The sequence below is a fragment of the Microcaecilia unicolor genome, chromosome 1, assembly GCF_901765095.1.
Source record: "Microcaecilia unicolor chromosome 1, aMicUni1.1, whole genome shotgun sequence".
Lineage (NCBI taxonomy): Eukaryota > Metazoa > Chordata > Amphibia > Gymnophiona > Siphonopidae > Microcaecilia > Microcaecilia unicolor.
This window is the reverse complement of record NC_044031.1, coordinates 250601315-250626395: the sequence shown is the minus strand read 5'-3', so window position 1 is coordinate 250626395 and position 25081 is coordinate 250601315. Positions and strand designations below refer to the sequence as shown.

The following is a 25081-nucleotide window of genomic DNA, read 5'->3' as shown; positions in this document are numbered from 1 at the left end:
GACGTCCTCAGCAAAACTTGGCCATCCCTTTCGATTATGCCCCTCAATGTGAAGAATAATTCAAATCATAGTTGATGCTAAGATCCACCTTAGAATTCAGCACCCAAGAAAAAGATCTAGGTGTCATCGTGGACAATAAGCTGAAATCTTGTCCAGTGTGTGACAGCAGCCAAAAAAGCAAACAGGATGCTAGGAATTATTAGAAAAGGGATAGAAAACAAGACAAAGAAAATTATAATGCGTTTTTATTGCTCCATTGTTTTACCACAGCTTGAGTATTGTGTGCAGTTCTGGTCGCCATATCTTAAGATATAGCAGAATTAGGGTTCAAAGAAGGGTAACCAAAATGATTAAGGGGATGGAACTACTCTTATATGAGGAAACACTTAAGAGGTTAGGACTCTTCAGCTTGGAAAAAAAGGTATGATAGAAGTCTGCAAAATACTGAGTGGTGTAGAACAGGTAAACATAAATAGATTTTATACTCTTTCAAAAAGTACAAAGACTAGGGGGACACTCAATGAAATTACATGGAAATACTTTTAAAAGAAATAGGAGGAAATATTTTTTCACTCAATGGATAGTTAAGCTCTGGAACTCTCTGCTGGAGGTTGTGTTAACAGTAGTTAGCTTATCTGGGTTTAAAAAAGATTTGGACAAATTCCTGGAGTAAAAGTCCATAGTCTGTTATTGAGATGGACATGGGGAAAGCCACTGCTTGCCCTGGGATTGGTATACTACTGAAAACCAAAGATATTAACTGCTGTATGAAAAACAACTCAGGCTAACAGCAATATAAGTCAAAAAGACTTTTGTATACTTATACGATAATATTTATGTTATTTCTTTATGTATCTCAATATTTTCAAAGAGTGCCCTCAGAAATCTCCACTCATTTTAAGGCAATATCATTTGTTTGCCGAGTGGCATAGCACATCTTTCATAGGGCCACTCTTATACATAAGTGTAAGTGCTATATTGCCTGAATCAAAAGTGCTATAACATAATATAGTGCAAAACATTTGAAAAAAAATGTGAACTTATCTTTAAACGGTTTTTGTTTTTTTTTGAGAATTTTTTTAAAATGCTCAGCTCGCAATGTGACTGCCCAAACGGCTTCCCCTAGAGACTAGGTGGACCATTGGTCTGACCCAGTATGGCATGTTCATAAACAAAATATGGTAAATTGTGGATGGCACATTCCAGTCGCATAGGTTTGGGTACCTGTTATAAAATTACCCTGCCTGTCCCCTTGCTTAGTAAGCCAATACCTTTGCTTTATTCCCAAAATCCATAAGCAGAACTGAGAAACTTTCAATCTCTCCTCCTTTTTTTATTAATTTACTATGATTTATATAGGGCAAGGATTATATATCCTAGTACAATTTGTATTGAAGCAGTGTTTGAACTTTTAGAGGAGATAGCATCATCATCTTTGTCAAGCAGGGATTGTCCCTTTCGTATTTGTGTACAGCACTTCACAGATTTAGTTATGCTGTGGAAATAAGTGTGTAAGGAGAAATTATTTGCTTTTCTACTGTTACAGTTTTAGGGCGATTAGTGAGCTCCAAACCCTTATATATAGAGATAAAGAGGAAATACAAGTAGCCACAAATGCTATGAGTCATACACACTGGAATAGATAAGTTCTCTTTATTTCACACAATAATGTCTGAGGCTGTTGCACACGGTTCATTTTTGGCTCAGGGTATTCTATATCATATAAACAAATATATTTGGTGGTGTGGAGATAAGAACAAATTCTAAATGCAAAAACTTCCACTCGATACAAAATTACAATAGTATGTGGGGAAAAGCCTCAAAGAGCTCCCAGATCAAATATCAATCTGTTGGAGCTAAAACCGACCAACTGGTCTTCTCTTCATCATAGGCAAAAACCCCTTCTAGGCAGCCCTAAAAAGATTTTTTTTGGACCGCAGTAAAGCTAAGTGCATTGCATTATATTTCAGTATGTTACAGAAATTAACATGCTTTTTCTCTAAAAAAAATTCTTAACTTCAAAAAAATAAAAAATTTAGAAAATTTACTGCGGTCCAAAAAAAATCTTTTTAGGGCTGCCTAGAAGGGGTTTTTGCCTATGATGAAGAGAAGACCAGTTGGTCGGTTTTAGCTCCGACAGATTGATATTTGATCTGGGAGCTCTTTGAGGCTTTTCCCCACATACTATTGTAATTTTGTATTGAGTGGAAGTTTTTGCATTTAGAATTTATTCTATATCATAGTAATGTAAAATTCAGTGTAACCCATGTTTAATTTGGTACCTTGTACCTTATCTATCTCTGATAGTTTTACTGGCCCTCTTATATGATGTGGCTGTTCCTAAGCCAAATGTTCTGTATCATAAGTACATAAGTAGTGCCATACTGGGAAAGACCAAAGGTCCATCTAGCCCAGCATCCTGTCACCGACAGTGGCCAATCCAGGTCAAGGGCACCTGGCACGCTCCCCAAACGTAAAAACATTCCAGACAAGTTGTACCTAAAAATGAGGAATTTTTCCAGTCCATTTAATAGCGGTCTATGGACTTGTCCTTTAGGAATCTATCTAACCCCTTTTTAAACTCCGTCAAGCTAACCGCCCGTACCACGTTCTCCGGCAATGAATTCCAGAGTCTAATTACACGTTGGGTGAAGAAAAATTTTCTCCGATTCGTTTTAAATTTACCACACTGTAGCTTCAACTCATGCCCTCTAGTCCTAGTATTTTTGGATAGCGTGAACAGTCGCTTCACATCCACCCGATCCATTCCACTCATTATTTTATACACTTCTATCATATCTCCCCTCAGCCGTCTCTTCTCCAAGCTGAAAAGCCCTAGCCTTCTCAGCCTCTCTTCATAGGAAAGTCGTCCCATCCCCACTATCATTTTCGTCGCCCTTCGCTGTACCTTTTCCAATTCTACTATATCTTTTTTGAGATACGGAGACCAGTACTGAACACAATACTCCAGGTGCGGTCGCACCATGGAGCGATACAACGGCATTATAACATCCGCACACCTGGACTCCATACCCTTCTTAATAACACCCAACATTCTATTCGCTTTCCTAGCCGCAGCAGCACACTGAGCAGAAGGTTTCAGCGTATCATCGACGACGACACCCAGATCCCTTTCTTGATCCGTAACTCCTAACGCGGAACCTTGCAAGACGTAGCTATAATTCGGGTTCCTCTTACCCACATGCATCACTTTGCACTTGTCAACATTGAACTTCATCTGCCACTTGCACGCCCATTCTCCCAGTCTCGCAAGGTCCTCCTGTAATCGTTCACATTCCTCCTGCGACTTGACGACCCTGAATAATTTTGTGTCATCGGCGAATTTAATTACCTCACTAGTTATTCCCATCTCTAGGTCATTTATAAATACATTAAAAAGCAACGGACCCAGCACAGACCCCTGCGGGACCCCACTAACTACCCTCCTCCACTGAGAATACTGGCCACGCAATCCTACTCTCTGCTTCCTATCTTTCAACCAGTTCTTAATCCATAATAATACCCTACCTCCGATTCCATGACTCTGCAATTTCTTCAGGAGTCTTTCGTGCGGCACTTTGTCAAACGCCTTCTGAAAATCCAGATATACAATATCAACCGGCTCCCCATTGTCCACATGTTTGCTTACCCCCTCAAAAAAATGCATTAGATTGGTGAGGCAAGACTTCCCTTCACTAAATCCGTGCTGACTTTGTCTCATCAGTCCATGTTTTTGTATATGCTCTGCAATTTTATTCTTAATAATAGCCTCCACCATCTTGCCCGGCACCGACGTCAGACTCACCGGTCTATAATTTCCCGGATCTCCATCTGGTCAGGTGGGGGTCTCCTCTGTTTTCTGCTGTCCTCTGTGGCTGCAGCAAGAACCAGCACAGGATCTCAGTTGCCACTGCAGCCACAACTACTGCACTCAGTGTTCCCAAAAACACCATCTTATGTTTGTCCTTTAGACTTTCATATGTCTCATTTCATTTGTTTTACCAGCTTATTGCAGATAGGTGGGGGCACATGTGATACATCCTTGGCATAGGTTTGCTGCTAAACATTGCAGCTGCTTTTTTTGCTGCCGGGCTCCATAACTAGATTACCTGCCAGATTTTTGAGCCCTTGAGGTAAACATCTCATGTTGTGGTCCTCCATCTGGTTCATGGCATGCTGTTTACTTGAAGTATGAAGGAGAAACTTAACTTGGGTCTACTGAGAACAGCCAAACCAGAAGTTTGCTAGCCTAACTTGACCTAGCTCTACATAAACCTAATTATTTTTAAATCCACCCAAACTCTACTGTAGTAACACAGTAAATGATGGCAAATAAAGATCTACACCATCTAGCCAGAGTTCCCAACAAGGTGCCGCTGCCACTCTGTGCAGGTTACAGTCATTCGTGATTAAACACTGGTATCACAAACAGGGTAGTTGGCAATTTGCTACTGTACCAGCCATATATAAGCAATTATATATGGGTCAGTCTTTGAACAATACCCGTCTAATTCTATATATATCGCTCAAAATTGCAAGCACAAATTTGGGCACGTGCACAAATTTGTTTGTGCAATTTAATTGCTTAATGAGCCAATTAGTGCCAATAATTGGGTGGTAACAATCAGTTATTGGCGTTAATTGAAATATACATGTGCATCATTATAGTCGCTATTCTGTGAAGATGTGCACGTGTAAAAGGGCTCAATGGCCATGGGAGGGGCATGTGCAGGTCAGAGCCTTTCTAGGCTTTACGTGCGGTGTGTTAGAATTTGGGGGATCCACACTTAATTTATGTGCATGGATTTACACAAGGGTTCAGATGGTGTAAATCCTTGTGCCCAAAATTGGGCGTGGATCCTAGTGCTAAGCTCTATTCTATAAACGGTGCCCAATTTGGAGCGCTGTTTATAGAATAGCACTTAGTGTGCATTTTTGGCACCTAAATTTGGGGGCCATTTATAGAATTGAGTCATATATGTTTAAACCAACAATATAACTAATATTTAACTTACCAATTTCAACATTCATGTCTTCCCCTCCCCCCCTTGGGGTGCACAGCACCTGTACTTGTAGCATATGATATCAATGTGATATAAAATACGCAGACTTGATCTTGATCTATCTTTTGCCACTTTTAGAACATAGACCATAGAAGTCTGCCTGGCATTGGCCGTACTACCGTCACAATGTGGTAGATGTTCAGACTACAGATTGTATTTATTCCCTGAACAAGGTCATTCTGTATTTGAATTCCTGCACTGTAAATGTTTTTCATGAAAGGCTTTTAATAGTATTTAATTATCAGCCAGTATGGAAATTAGGAGTCACTAGTCCATGCTTTCTTTGGTTTAGCCTCTTGATGTTGGGGTTTATCTCCCCTAAAATATAAAAAGATATGGGCACCTAGTGGCTTTCAGTCATTTCATGAGTGTAATTCAGAAGAAGCTTGATTCTGTTGTTTGTGCAAGAAATGCAGTCAGCATTTCCATCACATTGTTTGGTAATTTTTTTATAGGTTTCTAGTGGAGAAGTTTCTAGTGGTTCTGGAGGAGTAGCCTAGTAGTTAGTGCAGCAGGCTTTGATCCTGGGAAGCTGGGTTTGATTCCCACTGCAACTGCTTGTGACTCTGGGCAAGTCACTTAACCCACCATTGCCCCAGGAACAAATAAGTACCTTCATGTACTATGTAAACCGCTTTGAATATAGTTGAAGTATCAAGTCCCATTCCTTTTCCCTCCTTAGTTCAGATTGTCATATTAAAAGCCAAAGGAAAACTGGAATGAGACATTAGTAGGAGGTTGGAATGATGATAGTAGTCACTGGTATTAACTAGCTTGTGTATAGAATTCAGCAGCAAGGGTCACTGATATCTGAGATTAATTGTATGTCTTTACCTGGCTATATAGATGTCTGTCAATATTTAGCATGATCAGTGCAGAAGAAAATGAGTATTTTTGCAAGTTTTATAAATTGGAAAAGAGCATAGAAGAAAATCGTGCTGTTCTAGATGAGGTGTTCTTTGAAATAAGTATGGGATGGTATGTGAAAAGCAAGGTAGTATGAAACTTAACCAATACATTTAAGTTCAGGTCATTTGAAACTTTTGCATGCTCTGTTTTCCCTTTGCATGATTCCTTACTTTTTGCTGCCTACATTTGTTTTCCCTCTGCTATTTTACATGCTTTTATTTCTTTGCTATTCTTTCTTTCGCTGCTTGCCTGTCTCCAGGCCCTAGAAAGACAGAAAGAGTACTTTGACTGCATTAAGATTGAGCGGGATGAGCTCAAAGATGAGCTGACTGACCTGCAAGAAAAAATGAAGACAGGAGAGGTACAGTATGTTGGTATTGGAGCACACAGAATGTGAGAGAGGGTTCAAATGTTTGACTTGTTTTTCACTATAAGTTCTTGGTGTTTGTTTACTCTGTCTTTTGGTGTGGGTTAAATGTTTTTTTTTTTTAATGTAGTTGTTGAATTTCCAAACAAGTAACAAAAAAACCACAATCTTTAATGTATTTTTTTTACATGCTTGCTTAAAATAATTTTGTTTCCTTTTCAGAAACATGGATTGGTAATAATTCCAGATGGTACCCCTAATGGTGATATAAACCATGAATCCAGATTTGGTGCAATAACTCTAGTATCACAGGAAGCTGCTCAGGTCTTGGAATCTGCAGGAGGAGGACCTCTAGGTAAAAGCATGCTAGTAATCTTGAAATAAGTACACAGTAGATTTATTTTAGTCTTGTTTGTATTTGTGACCTTTCAGTACTGTTTTCCTCTAAATTTGGAAACTCTCTTTATAAAAGCAATTAATAAATCTCAATCAATCAATATTAAACAATGGCATTTACACTCCATAAATCTTAGCATCCAACCAAATGCAAATAGTTTCTAAAATACTGCTAAATATGGTATGAAAATCATTCTCCATCTTGTACTCAGCAGCAATTCATTGTAATATTGGCTTATTCCCCCCATTCTATAACGTGCATTTTATGAGAGCAAAAAGAGAGAATGAATTAACTAGACACAAGTTAGATGTACCCAGCAGTGAGAAATGATTTTGAAGCTGGTTTATTAGTAATGTTTTTTGCTTTGTTTTATTTATTTCTTTCTAAAACGTATTCCTTAATTCTCTGAGGACAAGCAGGCTGCTTTTTCTCACATGTAGGTCGACGTCTGTGTCTGCCCAGGAATCGGCATTTTGCGAGCAAAATATAAACAAAGTTTTTCCAGAGTCTTCTGGCGCGCGTGCACTGCACATTTGCGGACGACTTCTCACCCGTCGCGTGAGCGTCCCTCCTCAGTTCTTTTTTGTCCGCGATGAGTAACAGGAATTTTCGTGTTCTTCTCGTTTTGGCCCAGGAACAGAGTCTGATGACTTTTTTCACTTTTTTCTTCCTATTTTAGCATCATTTCTAGGAAAAAAAAAAAAAAAGCTATCCCTGTAGTTCTCTTTTAGTTGTTTTTTTTTTTCTTCCCCTTTTCTAAGTTTTCTTTTTTTTTCGACACAGCCGGGGTTTTTCCCCTTTTTGTTTTGTGGCCCTTTTTTCTTTAACAGGCACAATCGCGTCTTTTGATTTTGCCGAAGCCGTTTTTCCTTCCATGTCATCGAAGACACCCAGCGGCTTCAAACGTTGTACTCGGTGCAACTGGACCATCTCAGGTACCGATACCCATGCCTGGTGTATCCATGCCTTGGGCCCGACCATAGCCCAGCCACTTGTAGTCTGTGTCTTCGTATGAAGAAATGGACCCAAGTGTCTCGAGAAGCCCAACGAGAGAAGCTTTTTGGGGCTCACTCCGGTCTATCGACATCGACGTCAGGAAGAGAGGTAATGTGAGAGACCAACTCGCGCTGGGAGCAGTGAGGCGTCGAGCGGGTCTCCACCTGTCTCGAGGCCTCCTGTTATGCAGGCCCCCCGGGACCGACCTTTGTCGGAACCGGCCCCGAGGAGACGTGAGGATTCCATGTTCTTCTCGTCAGTACCGAGGAGTCTCGATGACGGGCATCAAGCGAAGGCGAAGAAGCACTGTCATCATTTTCCTTCGACACACAGTACCAGGAGCTCCGGTACGTCAAGAGAGTCGGCACCCGAGAAGCATCAGTGCCAAGAGGATCGCTCCCCCTCGATACAGGCGGTGCCGATGCGTCGGTCTCCTAGCAGCCCAGTGCCTGCTCCTGAGCCTCCATAGATTCTGACACCGCCTGTTCCATTGACCCCGCAGCCTTCTTTGATGGCGGCTCTCAATGAGCGCATCCGGGCCTTGTTTTCAGAACTTCTGGAAGGATTGCTGCGCCAGTCAGCTTCAGTGTCGGGGGTGCTTGGGCCTTCTGTACCGTCTGCTACAGCGGTGTCTGTCCCTTCACCTGCAGTGAGGTCCCCAACCGTGGTGCCACCTGCGGCATCGGTGTCAGCTGCCACCCAGGTCGACTCCCCTTCAACGTTGGTGGAGGGAGCTTCGCCGCAGTCGGACCGGGTGTCAGCTTCTCAACATCGCCATCGAGGACATCGATCCTCGGCATCGAAGCACCTTAACACAGGTTTTATCCGATACTGAGCAGGAGCGCTCATGGGAGTCAGAGGAAGATCCCAGGTACTTTTCTTCTGATGAGTCCTTTGGGATTCCCTCTGATACTTCCCCTCCGCCAGAAAGGAGACTATCTCCACCGGAGAGTCTGTCCTTTTCCTCTTTTGTCCGGGAAATGGCTATGGCTATTCCCTTCTCTGTAGAGGTTGAGGGTGAGCCCAGGGCTGAGATGCTCAACGTCCTGGATTATTCTTCTCCACCTGAAGAGGCTGTGACAGTTCCTCTGCATAAGGTACTGAAGGAGGTACTTATGTGAAACTGGCCAGCCCCTCTGTCTGGCCCTGTGATCCCAAAGAAAGCTGAATCCCAGTATCGGATCCACGGTGAACCTGGATTGATGAGGTCCCAGTTACCCCACAATTCCATGGTGGTGGACTCCGCCCTCAAGAGAGCCAGGAGTACTAGAGACTTTGCTTCGGCACCCCCCCAGGAAGAGAAGCTAGAACTCTTGATTTTGGGGGGAGGAAAACATATCAGGCCGCTATGCTCGCCGCCAAAATTCAGTCTTACCAGCTCTTCATGAGCGTACACTTGCGGAACTCGATACGGCAACTGTCGAGCTTGGTTGATGCACTCCCTACGGAGCTGGCCGAGCCTTTTCGCTAGGTGGTCAGGCAGCAGAAGGCGTGTTGAAGGTTCCTGGCCAGGGGTACATTTGACACTTTTGATGTAACATCCAGGATTGCTGCTCCAGGGTATAGTGATTTGCAGACTCTCATGGCTGCGTGTCTCTGACCTGGATCATTCGGTCCAGCCGCGAATGGCGGATGTTCCTTGCCGGGGGGACAACCTTTTTGGTGAAAAAATAGAGGATGTTGTTGATCAGATCAAGAAGCACAATGATGCTATGGATTCTCTCTCCCACCGGGCACCTTCTACTACTGCCTCCTATCTAGGAGGTATTTTGGGGGGAAGTGAAGTACTCCCTATTCCTATCCTAGGTGTAGGTACACTCCTGCTTCTCGGCAGCCTGCCCAGCCTCAGTCTCAGCGCGCTCATTCTCGTCAACATCATTCGTCTAAGGCCCATACTGCTCCCCAGCAAAAGCAAGGGACAAGCTTTTGACTGGCTCCAGTTAAGCATAGCCTCAATAAAAATGTCTGTACCAGACAACTTACCGATTGCAGGGAGGTTGATATTTTTTCACCAAAGGTGTGGCCTCTTATAACCTCCGACCGGTGGTTTCTTCAAATAGTCTGGTTAGGATACACCCTCAATCTGAAATCCAAACCTCCAAATTGCCCACCAGGAGCTCATTTTTAACGGCTCCCAGCACAAGCAGGTACTTGCAGAGGAACTCTCCGCCCTTCTAAAGGCCAGTGCTGTCCAACCCGTTCCACCAGGGGAAGAAGGGCTGGGTTTCTATTCCAGGTACTTCCTTGTGCAAAAGAAAACAGGAGGGATGTGTCCCATCCTAGACCTCAGGGCCCTGAACAAATTTCTAGTCCGAGAAAAGTTCAGGATGGTTTTCCTGGGCACCCTTCTTCCCATGATTCAAGAAAACGATTGGCTATGTTCTCTGGACTTAAAGGATGCTTATACACACATTTTAATACTTCCAGCTCACAGGAAGTATCTTCGATTTTGGCTGGGAACTCAGCACTTTCAGTACTGTGTACTGCCCTTTGGTCTGGTGTCTGCGCCCAGAGTGTTGACAAAGTGCCTAGCGGTAGTCGCAGCGTCGCTATGCAGACTGGGAGTGCATGTGTTCCCTTATCTCGACGATTGGCTGGTGAAGAGCACCTCGGAGGCAGGCGCTCTACAGTCCAGGTGAATGACAATTCACGTGTTAGAACTACTGGGGCTCGTAATAAATTACTCCAAGTCCCATCTCACCCCAGTTCAAAAGTTGGAATTCATTGGTGCTCTGTTGAACACAAAGACAGCTCAAGCTTATCTTCTCGAGACAAGGGCAGACAACCTCCTGTCCCTGGTGTCCATAGTTCGAGCGTCTCAACAGATCACGGCTTGGCAGATGTTGAGACTTCTGGGGCACATGGCCTCCACAGTTCATGTGACTCCCATGGCACGCCTACACATGAGATCAGCTCAGTGGACCCTAGCTTCCCAGTGGTATCAAGCTGCGGGGAGTCTAGAGGATGTAATCCAACTGTCCACCGACTTCCGGAATTTTCTGCAGTGGTGGACGATTCGATCCAATTTGACCTTGGGACGTCCATTCCAAATTCCTCAGCCACGAAAAGTACTGACGACGGATGCATCTCTCCTGGGGTGGGGAGCTCATGTAGATGGGCTTCACACTGAAGGAGCCTGGTCCTTTCAGGAAAAAGGTCTTCAGATCAATCTCCTGGAATTGCGAGCGATCTGGAACACTCTAAAGGCTTTCCGAGACCGGCTGTCCAACCAAATCATATTGATTCAGACAGAGAATCAGGTTGCCATGTATTACACCAACAAGCAGGGGGGCACCGGATCTCGCCCTCTGTGTCAGGAAGCCGTCCAGATGTGGATTTGGGCAAGCCGTCACGGCATGTTTCTGCAAGCCACTTATCTGGCAGGCGTAAACAACATTCTCCGAGGACAAGCAGGCTGCTTGTTCTCACGACTGGGTTGACGTCCACGGCAGCCCCCACCAACCGGAACAAAAAACTTCGCGGGCGGTCCCGCATGCAGGGCACGCCCACCGCGCATGCGCGGCCGTCTTCCTGCCCGTGCGCGACCGTTCCCGCTCAGTTTTTTTCGATTCCGCGCTGAGGAGAGACGTGTTACCGTCTCTCTCTTGGTCAGCCCTGGAAACCGGATGCCGCGAATTTTCTTTTCTTTTCTTTTCTTTCTTATCTCAAAAAAAAAAAAAAGTTTGTTTGTCCCCTCGTCGTCTTAGCGCTCGGTCGTTTCTTTTTCGAGTGTGCTTTTCACCGCCACCATCGACGACTTTGACTTCACCGAAGTGATTTTTCCGTCGATGTCCTCGAAGGTCCCGAGTGGATTCAAGAAGTGTGGTCGGTGCGGCCGGCACATCTCGCAAACCGATACTCACGCTTGGTGCCTCCAGTGCCTTGGCCCGGAGCATAATACCAAGACGTGCACCTTGTGTCTCGGATTGCGAAAGCGGACACAGGTGGCGAGGCAAGTTCGTCGGGACCAACTTTTTGGAACTTGCGCCGGCCCTTCGACGGCATCGGTGTCGACGGCCGGGTCTTCGGTACTGGTACCGATGTCGACGAAATCGACACTGATGATGGCATCGACCCCAGGAGCACAGGTACCGTTGGCCCGCCGGACCTCCGGCGACGGCGGGGGTGAGCGGCCGCGCTGGCAGTCAGCCCCGGCCACTCCCTCTACCCAGGGCCATCGGGACTGAATCCTGTCAGACCCGATCCCTCGAGGCCGGGGGGATTCTACCTCCTCCTCATCTCTGCCACCGAGCGTCGATGATGGGCACCGAAAGAAACCAAAGAAGCATCGGCATCGGTCGCCCACGGCTCACGGGACTGCTAGTTCCGGCGCCTCCAGAGATGAATCGACACTGAGGAAACGGCAGTGCCGAGAGGAGCATTCCCCCTCGGTCGAAGAGGTGTCGCTGCGTCAGTCCATGGGCGCTTCGGTACCATCTCCTGGACCCGAGCAGCTTCTGGCACCCACACCGGCCCCCTTGCCTTTCCCGACAGCGGGCCTGGACGAGTGCCTCCGAGTCATCCTTCCAGGGATTCTGGAAGGGCTGATGTGCCAGGCCTTGCTGGCCCCGGGGGTGCTTGCGCCTCCGGCGCCGTTGATGGAGGCGCCAGTGTGCTCCAGCCCGATGCCGAGGCCTCCGACACCGACGCCGCTTGCGGTACCGGTGTCGACCGCCACGCAGGTGGAATCCCCGTCGACGTCGATGGAGGGAGCTTCATCCCCGCCGGCACGGGAGTCCACCGCTCGACGCCACCATCGAGGACGTGGTTCCTCGCAGTCGAGACGGGCCCGGTTCAGGTCTGAGCTGAAAGAGCTCATGTCCGACACCGAGGAAGAGGCCTCGTGGGGGGAGGAGGAGGACCCCAGATATTTCTCCTCAGAGGAGTCTGAGGGCCTTCCCTCCGACCCCACTCCTTCACCGGAGAGGAAGCTCTCGCCTCCTGAGAGCCTCTCCTTTGCCTCCTTTGTCAGGGATATGTCTATATGCATTCCCTTCCCCGTGGTCTCTGTGGATGAGCCGAGGGCTGAGATGCTCGAGGTCCTCGACTATCCATCACCACCTAGAGAGTCTTCCATGGTACAGTTGCACAATGTCCTCAAAGAGACACTGCTTCGGAACTGACAGAAGCCATTATCTAACCCCACCATTCCCAAGAAAGCGGAGTCCCAATACAGAATCCACTCTGACCCAGAGTTAATGCGGCCCCAATTGCCTCATGACTCGGCGGTCGTGGACTCTGCTCTCAAGAGGGCACGGAGTTCGAGGGATACCGCCTCGGCGCCCCCGGGGCGGGAGTCTCGCACTCTGGACTCGTTTGGGAGGAAGGCCTACCAATCTTCCATGCTCGTGACCCGCATCCAGTCGTACCAGCTCTACACGAGCATTCACATGCGGAACAATGTGAAGCAACTGGCGGACCTGGTCGATAAGCTCCCTCCGGAGCAGTCCAGGCCTTTTCAGGAGGTGGTCAGGCAGCTGAAGGCGTGTAGAAAGTTCCTGTCCAGGGGTATATATGACACCTGTGATGTGGCATCTCGAGCTGCGGCCCAAGGTATAGTGATGCGCAGACTCCCCTGGCTGCGTGCCTCTGACCTGGACAACCGCACCCAGCAACGCCTGGCGGATGTCTCTTGCCGGGGGGATAACATTTTCGGCGAGAAGGTCGAGCAGTTGGTGGACCAACTACACCAGCGGGAAACCGCCCTCGACAAGCTCTCCCACCGGGCGCCTTCAGCATCCACCTCTACAGGTGGACGTTTTTCCCGGGCCAGGCAGGCTGCGCCCTACGCCTACAACAAGCGTAGGTACACCCAGCTGGCCCGAAGGCCTCCTCAGGCACAGGGATAGTCCCAGCGTGCTCGTTCTCGTCAACAGCGTGCACCTAAGCAGCCCCCTGCGCCTCCACAGCAAAAGCCGGGGACGGGCTTTTGACTGGATCCATGGGAACATAGCCGCCATCAAAGTGTCCGTACCGGACAGCCTGCCGGTCGGGGGGAGGTTGAAAGCTTTTCACCAAAGGTGGCCTCTTATAACCTCCGACCAGTGGGTTCTCCAAATAGTGCGGTGCGGATACGCCCTGAATTTGGCCTCCACTCCACCAAATTGCCCACCGGGAGCTCAATCCTTCAGCTCCCATCACAAGCAGGTACTTGCAGAGGAACTCTCCGCCCTTCTCAGTGCCAATGCGGTCGAGCCCATAGCACCCGGGCAGGAAGGGCAGGGATTCTATTCCAGGTACTTCCTTGTGGAAAAGAAAACAGGGGGGATGCGCCCCATCCTAGACCTGAGAGGCCTGAACAAATACCTGGTCAAAGAGAAGTTCAGGATGCTTTCCTTGGGCACCCTTCTCCCCATAATTCAGAAAGACGATTGGCTATGCTCCCTGGATTTAAAGGACGCTTATACCCACGGAAGCAAAGAATTCATTTAATCTCTCCGCTACGGCTTTGTCTTCCCTGATCGCCCCTTTTACTCCTCGGTCATTTAGTGGTTCAACTGATTCTTTTGCCGGCTTCCTGCTTTTAATATACCTAAAAAAAAAAATTTACTATGTGTTTTTGCCTCCAACGCAATCTTTTTTTGAAGTCCCTCTTAGCTTTCCTTATCAGCGCTTTGCGTTTGACTTGACATTCCTTATGCCGTTTCTTATTATTTTCAGTCAGTTCCTTCTTCCATTTTCTGAAGGATTTTCTTTTAGCTCTAATAGCTTCCTTCACCTCACTATTTAACCACGCCGGCTGTCGTTTGGTCTTCCGTCCTCCTTTTTTAATACGTGGAATATATTTTGCCTGGGCTTCCAGGATGGTGTTTTGAACAGCATCCAAGCCTGGTGTAAATTTTTGACCCTCGCAGTCGCTCCTCTAAGTTTTCTTTTTACCGTTCTTCTCATTTTATCATAGTCTCTTTTTTTTAAGTTAAAATGCCAACATATTTGATTTCCTATGTATACTTACTTCAAAGCTAATATCAAATCCGATCATATTATGATCACTGTTATCAAGTGGCCCCAGCACCATTACCTCCCACACCAGATCATGCGCTCCACTAAGGACTAGGTCTAGAATTTTTTTTTTTTTTCCCAAATATTTTTATTGCTTTTTCAATTTCAACAAACAGAGAAAAAAAAAACAACAACATTTGCCAAGTCTCATATATAGGGTTTCTCATACAATTCAAAACAGTTACCGATAAAGCAACCTCCCCCCCTCCCCCCCCCCCCATCCCTCCCGCACTATGGTGGTGACAAAAGCACTTCTCTTTTCTGTTCGTATGGGAGCCATATCTTCTGAAACAAATTAGCATGGCCTTTTCTAATTGCTGTCAACTTGGACATCTGGTATATATAATCTAATTTACGTGCCACCAGCTGCATGCCAGGTAATTCGACCTGCTTCCAGGCCTTCGCTAGCATAATTTTAGCTGCTACAAAACACTGGATCGCTAATTTATGCCAGTGTATCCTAACTTTCGGGGGCCGAAGATGTAATAAACAATATCCTGCCTGACTAGGGTATGTCACCTCAACCATTGTATGAATCATCTCCAGCACCTGTGCCCAATACACCTTGACCTTTGGACATTCCCACCAAATATGCATAAACGTCCCTCTTATCCCACAACCTCTCCAACAGTCAGCAGACATGCGTGTATAAATTCTCTGGAGTTTGTCCGGCGTGTAGTACCACCAGTACAGTATCTTATACCCATTTTCAATTAGGGGTTGTGCTATAGATGGCTTTAACAAATATCTATACACATTCCGCCAACTCTCATCCGTAAAGCTAGTTTGTAGCACCGACTCCCATCTCCTCACATAATATTCCTGGGGAGTTGAGAGCAGCAGCAGGGCCCTATAGAGCCTAGTCACACCGCCCTTGCCTCCTCCCCCCCTGATCGCTCTTTCGAGCACTGTTTCAGCCAACTCTAGCTCTTCCCTCGCTCGTCTGTGTATATAATTTCTCAAGCAATGGTAGTATACCAAATCCTTCTCCTCCAATCCATACTCCACCTGCATGTCCTGAAATTCTCGTATTGTCCCCTTATCCCATATTTGATCTATTTTATGCAGTCCCTGCTTAGCCCACCTTTGATACACACTCTCTGACTTTCCCAGTGGGAATCCCGGAGCTTCACAAATAGCCATTTGTAGGAAGTATTTCCTGTCTGGGAATGTCTGCGTTCGGATGTGGTGCCAGGTGTGTAAGAGATGGCTTATCCCCTCCGGAGCCCGTCTGATAGCTGCCCAGAGGTCCTTCCCCGGGGCCCATAATATAGCTCCTAAGTCTCGGGTTCCTAGCCATGCTCTCTCCCAGTGTAACCATTTCTTATTATTTTCAGGGTACCATTCCGCTAGAATCCTCAACTGTGCAGCCTGATAATATAGATAGAAATTTGGTACACCCATGCCTCCCATGGCCGGGAGCTGGAACATCACCGACCTGCGCACCCTGGGCGGCCTCTTCCGCCAAATGTACGCAAACATTTTCCTATTTAATTGTTGAAAAAATGAGCGGGGAATTGGTATTGGAAGGGCCAAGAACAGGTATAGTAGTTTGGGGAGTATCATCATTTTTATTGCATGAACTCTGCCCATCCATGATATGTTTAGACCTTCCCATCTGTCTAACTCTTCAAATAACTCCTTTACCTTTCTGGGATAGTTTGCTTGAAACATTGTCTCTACCTGATTAGTAATTTGGATTCCTAAATATCTGATGGATTTCTCTGCCCAAACGAATGGGTGAGCTCTCTGTATTTGTGCTACCTCGCCTGGCGGCGTCGTGAGGTTTAAGATTTCTGACTTGTTTGCATTAATTTTAAAGCCTGACATCTGCCCATAGTGATCCATGAGCTCCATCGCCTTCTCCAGCGATTGTCTTGGGTGTGTAAGGGTTAGTAAGATATCATCTGCAAACAGCATGATCTTGTGCTCGCGTCTACCTCTGACCACTCCCCGTACCTCTTGCTGGCGCCTAACCATCCTGGCTAGTGGCTCAATTGATAGTGCAAACAACAGCGGTGATACCGCACATCCCTGTCGTGTACCTCTGCTCAATGACAGCGGCTTGGTACGTGTACCATTTATCTTAATCATTGCCAATGGGTCAGCATATAGCAGGCGAAGCCAAGTCAGAAATCTTCCTTCTATTCCTATCTGTTTTAGGACCGCAAACAGAAATGGCCATTCTACTCGGTCAAACGCTTTTTCTGCATCCACCGAGAACACAATCACTGGAGCTTCATCTTCCCTCGCTTGTTGAATAATATGGAGCAGACATCTAATATTATCAAATGTCTGCCGTCCCTCAATAAATCCCGCTTGGTCCTCATGCACCAAGCGTGGCATTACCCCCTGTAGTCTCTTAGCCAACACTTTAGTGAATATTTTATAATCAGTATTTAAGAGCGAAATCGGTCGGTACGATCCGCACTGAAGCGGGTCCTTACCAGGCTTTAAGATCAGTACTATCTCTGCCAGTCTCCAAGAGTATGGTAGTTCTCTGGCCGTTTCTAGGGATGTCACCACCCTCAGCAACACAGGGGCCAACCATTTGGCATACATTTTATAGAACCTGACAGGGAACCCATCTGGACCCGGGGCCTTGTTATTGGGTAGATCTGCGATTGCTCTTTCTATATCTTCTAATGTCATAGGTCCTGACAGTGTTTCCAGTTCCTCATAGGCCATTTTAGGTAGGTCAGCTTCCTTCAAATACTGAGCTATCTCATTCTCAGATGCTGTATGTTCTGACTGATACAACCTAGTGTAAAATTCCCAAAATATTTCCTGTATTTTTTCTGTTTGAGTGTGGTGTTCTCCCCAAGCATCCTTTATGCCAGTAATGACATTCCTTTGTGCACTCTTTTTAAGCTTAAAAGCGAGTAATCTGCTAGCCCTATTCCCAAACTCAAAGTGTTCTTGCTGTGTTTGCTGCATTTGCACTGCTATTTCTGACAGCTGTAGTTCATTTAATTGCGCCCTAAGCTCGTGCAGCTCTGCCGCCTTTTTCTTATCTGCCGGGTCAGTTTTATGGGCTTTTTCCAGATCTGCTACTGCTCTCCTGAGAGTGGTTTCCTGCTCCGACCTGATTTTATTACAGTGGGCCTGAAGTGATATCAGCTGACCCCTAAGTACTGCTTTAAGCCCCTCCCATATGCTGATAGGCTGTATCTCCTCTGTATCATTAAATTTAAGGTATTCTGTTATATAGTTTTCTATGGTACTTATATTTTGCGGGTCTAATAGGAGAGCTTCATTCATCCTCCATTGCCACTGCCTTTTAGGCGCGTTTACTACCCTCATGGTTAGAACCACCGGGGAGTGATCCGACCATGTTCTTGGTTCAATTTCCACATCACGCACTCTATCCCCCATTACTCCCTCACCTAGCCAGTAGTCTATCCTAGAATATGAATTATATTTTGGTGAATAATATGTAAAGTCTTTTACTGGCCCATGTCTCTCTCTCCATAGGTCCTTTAGCCCCCATCTCATCATCCACCCCTTAAGGGCAACTCTGTCCTTTTTGGCATATGTCACCTTTCCCCCTGAATTATCTATTGCTGGGTCCATCGTGAGATTCAGGTCACCTCCCACCATAAGCTGTCCCTGTATGTGTTTTTGCATGAGTTCCTCTAGTTCTTCCAGAAATTCTCCCTGACCCTCATTTGGAGCATATACACATAGCAAGGTATAGAATATACTGTATAAGGATGCCACCACCAATACATATCTGCCTAATTTGTCCCTTATTGTTTTATGTATATACCATGGGTGAGCACCAGACATTGCCACCAACACCCCCCGCGTGTTTTTGCCATCTAGACTCGACGCATACTGTATAATTGGAAAGCTTTTATGCTTCATCAAGTGTTCATGGCTTCGCTTTAAGTGGGTTTCTTGAAGAAACACCACGTCTGCTTTCAGACGCAGCATCTCTCTGAACACCTGCCTTCTTTTCTGGGGGGTGTTTAGGCCTCGCACATTCATTGTCACATACGTGCACACCGACATGACATTCTATTTTTTTTCCCACCTATATATCCACCACCTAGTGCTCTCCTTCCTCTCCTTTCCCCTCCCAACCCCCCCTCCCGCCCCCCACATCTGTGTTTGACATGCCAATTTACCCAATATTGGCATGTCCATTAAAGAGGAAATCACGTCATCATCTCAGCAACCTTCAGCATACCATCAGTCTGCACCACAGGGCTAGTTAACCTCAATGTGTAACAACTCCAGACTTTTGTTAACAGCCATCTTCCCATAGGTCTATAGTCAAATGGTCATCCCATGCTCGCCGATGGGGTCATCCGCTTCTCTGATAGTTGGCGTCTCAGTCTCCCCCTTCCTTGGGACACTCGCTGCCATTTCGGCCTTTCTTTCCGTAGTTGACCTGCTTTCTGCGGAGCTGTAGTAGCCTCATCTGATCCATGAGCCGCCAAATAGTCTTGTGCTTCTTCCATCGACCCCACTCTGCATTGCTTGCCTTCTTTGTAAAACATCAAGGCGAACGGATGCTGCCATTTATATTTAATCCCTGCTTCTCTCAATTGGTTTGTGAGGGGTTTGAGTTCGCTGCGCCGCTTCAGGGTGGTGGATGACAAATCATGATAAATTGCTATAGGATAGCTATCCCACTCGATCGGTTCAGCCGCTCTAGCTTTCCGCATCACCGCTTCTTTTGTTTTATAGTCTTTAAAGCAGGCCACTATGTCTTTTGGCGCATTATTTTTGCGACCGCCCAGTGCTCTATGTGCTCTCTCAATCTGTATGGATTCCGTGTCTATTGGGCTATCCGGCTCCAAGAGCAGTTGGGCCGCTATGCGTTGTACTACCCCTTCGCAATTCACATAGTCTGGTAGTTCGGGTACGCCCTGCACCCGAATGTTAGCTCGTCGGCTTCTATTCTCTAGATCTTCTACTTTGTCTAGTAGGTATTGAGTCTCTGCCTTCTGGCCTTGCACACGTTGTTCTAATGTCTGCAGCGTCTCCCCATTTTCTTCTAGGCCCGCCTCCAACTCCACCACGCGGCTGCCTAGCTCGGCCATTTCTCCCCGAAGCTCCGCACCTAGGGCAGCTATATCTTGACGTACCTCTTTTAGGTCTTTTAAGTCTGTGCGGATCTCCTGGAACCAGTTGCAGAGCTTTGCCCAGACTTCTTGTTGTGGTGCGTCTGCCTCTCCGCCCTCTAGGAAAGCCGATACTTCGTGGTCGGTCCTCTGACTCGCGCCATTTTCTTCCTGCTGCTGCATCGTCGTGGCGTCTTTGCGTTTAAACGCAAATGCCTGCAGATCAGCTGTTTTGGCGCTTCCCGATGTCATCGCCCCCTGCGCTCCGCTTTTCCTTCGTGGTTCGCCTTACAGCGTGGTGCAGATCGTGCCGATAATTATAGCTTTGCGGTTGCTGGTTCGGGAGCTATCGTTTCAAGCCACCATTTGCAACGCTGACGTCACTTCCTCCTCCAGGTCTAGAATTTTTCCTTCTCTCGTCGGTTCTTGTACCAGCTGCTCCATAAAGCTGCCCTTCCATAAAGCTGTCCTTGATTTCGTCATGGAATTTTACCTCCCTAGCGTGTCCCGATGTTACATTTACCCAGTCAATATCAGGGTAATTGAAATCACCCATTATTATTGTGTTGCCCAGTTTGTTTGCATCCCTAATTTCCTTTAACATTTCTGCATCCGTCTGTTCATCCTGGCCAGGCGGACAGTAGTACACTCCTATCATTATCCTTTTCCCCTTTACACATGGCATTTCAATCCACAGTGATTCCAAGAAGTGTTTTGTTTCCTGCAGAATTTTCAATCTATTTGATTCAAGGCTCTCGTTAATATACAATGCTACCCCTCCACCAATTCGATCCACCCTATCACTACGATATAATTTGTACCCCGGTATGACAGTGTCCCACTGGTTAGCATCCTTCCACTTCATACCTTATGCTGTGAGTTTATCTTGTTGGCAGACTAGATAGACTTAACACAGTAACATAGCAGATAACAACCAGTAAAGTTCCTGAATAAATATAAAAAGAGAAAACAGCAGCAGATAAAGACTATACCACCTATCCAGTCTGCTCATCCACACCAAACTTTACATCCTCTTCCTTTCCCACAGACACTCCAACAGGGCATTTTGAATGCCCTGTAATCCAGACACTTAAAAAAACAAAGGGAATAGCAGCACAATAATTTAGTCATAAATTGTGGCATGGATTGCAGTAGCAGTAGCCATATTATTCCTTTTTTGATATAAAGAAAGGGCTGCAAATTCTGTACTATTTAAGGCTCCAAGAAGGATTTACAGTTGTTGTTATGTTGTCTTATAGAGAGGCCAGTACCTAGAGTTACCACCAAGGTACATAAGTATTGCCATACTGGGACAGATGAAGATCCATCGAGCCCAGTATCCTGTTTCCAACAGTGGCCAATCCAGGTCACAATAACCTGGCAAGATCCAAAAAAAGTACAATACATTTTATGTTGCTTATCCTATAAATAAGCAGTGGATTTTCCCCAAGTCCGTTTTAATAATGGTCTATGGACTTTTCCTTTAGGAAGCCATCCAAATCTTGAAATCTTTTTTTTAAACCCTGCTAAGCTAACTTTGCTTCATTCTGGAATGAGGATTAATTTTAGTTCTCACTGGGTTCCTAGGGGGGGAGTGTCAACTAACTTAAAACAAAGATTTTAGACAATTAAACATAAGTTAGTTGTTTTTTAATCATTGGGCAACTGACACTACTCAGATCACAATAGATACAGATATCATCTGCATATATCTGACATTGCATTCCCAAAATAGGATAGTAAAATATCTTTGTGCATTATGAAAAATGTTCCTTGACCTACCCATCTTTGTTTTTCTCCAATTCAGGGCCGCCAAGAGACAAAGCCAGGCCCGAGGCAAACACCTCCCCCGGGCCCGCCCACCGCCCCGCTTACTTGTCCTGCTCCTGTCACTGTGCCCAGCAAACTTCCACAGGCCCGGCACTAGCATTGCTATCCTGTTCTTGTGCGCGGCAGCACCGCAGAGCAGAGTCCTTCCTTTCTTCTGCATCCAAAGAGGCTGTTTAGGCATGGCAGAAAGGAAGTACTCTGCTCTGCAGCACTGCCATTCACAGGAACAGGAGAGTAATGCTAGCACCGAGCGGGTCCCCCCTTCGCTGCCGGGCCCTGAGGAATTTTGCCCCCCCCCCCCCCTCTCGGTAGGCCTGCTGTCATTGGTTTGTGTATTCTCACTGGATGTAATCGAGCACACAGATAATTGATGTCACCGCATCAAATTTCAGAGCATTTACAGTCCTTCCTGTGTGCAGTGGTTTTCTCAGTCCTCTGTTTTGTTTTTTTCCATTCTGCTGATTAGATGTGAAAATAAAGCTCTCCCGTATTATTTTAAATTTTAACTGCCAGACCCTCGACCATTCTTCTATAGATCCCTTATATCCCTTCTCATCGTTTCTACTCCCTCCAGGGTATCCACTCTATTGGCTATTTTTGTGTGATCCGTAAAAAGGCACACCTTTCCTTCCAACCCTTCAGCAATGTCTCCCATAAATATATTAAACAGAATAGGCCCCCCAGCACCGAGCCCTGAAGAATTCCACTGCTCACTTTCCTTTCCTTCGAGCGGATTCCATTTACCACCACCCTCTGCCACTTGTCGGTCAACCAGTTTCTTATTCAGTTCAGCACTTTGGGTCCTAAGTTCAACCCTTTCAGCTTATTCATGAGTCTTCTGTGGGGGACCGTATCAAAGGCTTTGCCGAAGTCCAAGTAGATTATATCTAGCGCACGTCCTTCATCCAGTTCTTTGGCCACCCAGTCAAAGAAGTCAATAAGATTCATTTGGCAGGATTTTCCTTTGGTAAAGCCATGTTGCCTTGGATCCTGTAACCCATTGGCCTCTAGAAAGTTAACTATCCTTTCAGCAGCGACTCCATTATTTTTCCTACCACCGACGTGAGACTTACCGATCTGTAGTTTCCCACTTCTTCCCTGTCTCCACTTTTGTGAAGAGGGACCACATCCACCCGTCTCCAGTCCCGCGGCACCTCTCCTGTCTCTAATGATCTATTAAATAAATCTTTAAGAGGTCCTGCCAGGACCTTCCTGAGCTCCCTCAGTATCCTGGGATGAATCCCATCTGGCCCCTTAGCTTTGTCCACCTTCAAATTCTCAAACTGTTTATAACTCTTTCTTCCGTAAACGGTGCAGTATCCACTCCATTCCCAGACGTTCCCTCAGCAGCCGACCGCAGTCCTTCTCGAGGATTTTCCTCCGTGAACACCGAAGAGAAATAATTGTTTAGCACATTCGCTTTATCGTCATCACTCTCCACATAGCCATTCTCATTATCTTTCAGTCTCACAATTCAATTCCTATCTCTTCTCCTTTCTCCAATATATCTGAAAAAGATCTCGTCACCTCTCTTTAGCCATTTTTCTTCTCGTGCTTTTGCTAGCTGTATTTCCCTCTTCGCTTCTTTGAGTTTAATCCGATAATCTTTTCCGTGATCTTCTCATTGCTCTTATTTTTTCAGCTACTTGTTTGGAGAACCATGTAGGCTTCCTGCTTCTCTTGTTTTTGTTTACTTTCCTCACAAAAAGACCAGTCGTCATATTTATCTGCCATACCTTGACTATCGTGGACCAAACTACAGAGACAGAACTGTGATAACTCGTTTACTGGACTAACTGTAAGAATTTGGCAACTGGTTCAGAGGGAGATATTAGGAGCAAAGAAATATTTTAGACTTACACCAATTAAGTAGAATCAAGAAGGTGAGATGCTACATTTGTTATGTGGGAGACAACCTAAGAGTACTAGGACAATTGCTGGAACTGGAGAAAGTGGTAACATTGCAAGTGGAGTTTAAAGTAGAAGAGGGAGTGGCTACAGTACTAACAATTTAAAAGCTTTTTCTTTTTCTCTCTCTTTTTTTTTTTTTAAGTGGCTTTCATAGATAGACTTAAGGAAGAGTTCCCCAGAGCTTAGACCCATTCCAAGTGTCTTTGGGCTATGATCATAACTAATCTGAATGGAAACACTGTTTACACTGAAAAAATTGCTTCAATCTCCTGTGAAACATCCTGGCCATTTAAAAAAATAGAATTATTAGAGAAGGATGGCTTTTAGTTGGGAATTAAAAAATGCTTTGTACGAAGCTGCAAAAACGTATCTGTTGGCCAGGTTTTGGCCAGGAGGTGTATAGACTTTCTAAATCCTTAATATCTTGAGAAATAAATAAGGTTATATGGAAGGCTGCATGAAACAATAAAACAAGTGTCTGAAATACCAAGTTTCTATTTTAAATTGTAAATTTTGATATAGTAAAATTAATAATCGGACCTCACTGATGTATAACAAATGTGTAATCAGCTGGTATTTCCCTCTTTGTAAGTTCTTGAAAGCAAAAACATTTTCATTTAACCCAATTTTCTGATTAAGACCCTTATTCCTCATTTTAGATGTCAGGCTACGAAAACTAGCTGAAGAAAAGGATGAATTAATATCACAAGTAAGTTTTTATTTTTATCATAAATAATACGTATTACACTTTAAAATATTGCATGCTATTGATGGAGGCAGGGATGTTTTTTCAAATGTGTGTCTGTGTTGATTGCAAGGTAAGCTGGAATAAATATATAACACAAGTATATTTAAATGGTAGTCAATATATAAGCAATGATTCCTGTAATTATTTACATGCCATTAGTGGAGTAGATTCTGCGCCTTGTGCAGTTTATACTTGTGTACATGTAGAGAAGCTGATACTACTATAGTGCTGACACATACTGCTGCTGTCACCAGGATCCAAGGTCCATCTTTTTCTTTTGTTCTTCATCTGTTTTTAGCTTCCATTTCTTTCCCTTGATTGCTGTCTCTTCTCACTTTCTCACATCTTTTAGCTCTCATCTTTTTCACTTATTTCCTTTATCCTATCTTTCCACTCATTTTTTTTCACATCCACCTCGTCATCCTTGATCTCTACCTCCAGCTTTCATATCTCTATATTATCTCCTTTTTTATTTTTTTTTTCTCTACCACCAGTTTCCATTTCCCTGTAGTCTTGCATCATTCCTTCTTCCTTCTTCCCCCCTCCCCCCCCCCCCCCCCCCCCCCATTCTGCAACATTTGCCTCTCCCTCTTCCCAGGACCTTTCACGTGACTTTGTCTTCTCCGCTCTGTAGTTTTTTTCCTTTTTCTCTCTCTCCTTCCTTTGTCTTTTTCTAGCCAGGATCCACTGGGTTTCATCATGAACTGTTCAAAATCAACCCTGGAACCATCACAGTAACTCCATGGCATTGGATCTTTATTAGATACAGAGCTCCTCCGAGAGCAG

The 25081-nt window shown here is 45.5% G+C and overlaps 1 protein-coding gene across 7 annotated transcripts in view; it reads left to right on the top strand.

Annotated features, from left to right (window-relative positions):
* LRRFIP2 (LRR binding FLII interacting protein 2) overlaps positions 1–25081 on the top strand; it is a 245250-nt gene that overhangs the window by 200693 nt on the left and 19476 nt on the right. For 5 of the 7 annotated variants that reach the window (XM_030205564.1, XM_030205548.1, XM_030205585.1 and 2 more), the window contains 3 exons: positions 6232–6333; positions 6562–6694; positions 24207–24256. In XM_030205564.1, coding sequence (XP_030061424.1) covers positions 6232–6333; positions 6562–6694; positions 24207–24256 — 285 coding nt within the window. The remainder of the gene's footprint in view (positions 1–6231; positions 6334–6561; positions 6695–24206; positions 24257–25081) is intronic. The other 2 variants (XM_030205571.1, XM_030205592.1) reach the window with 1 other exon arrangement.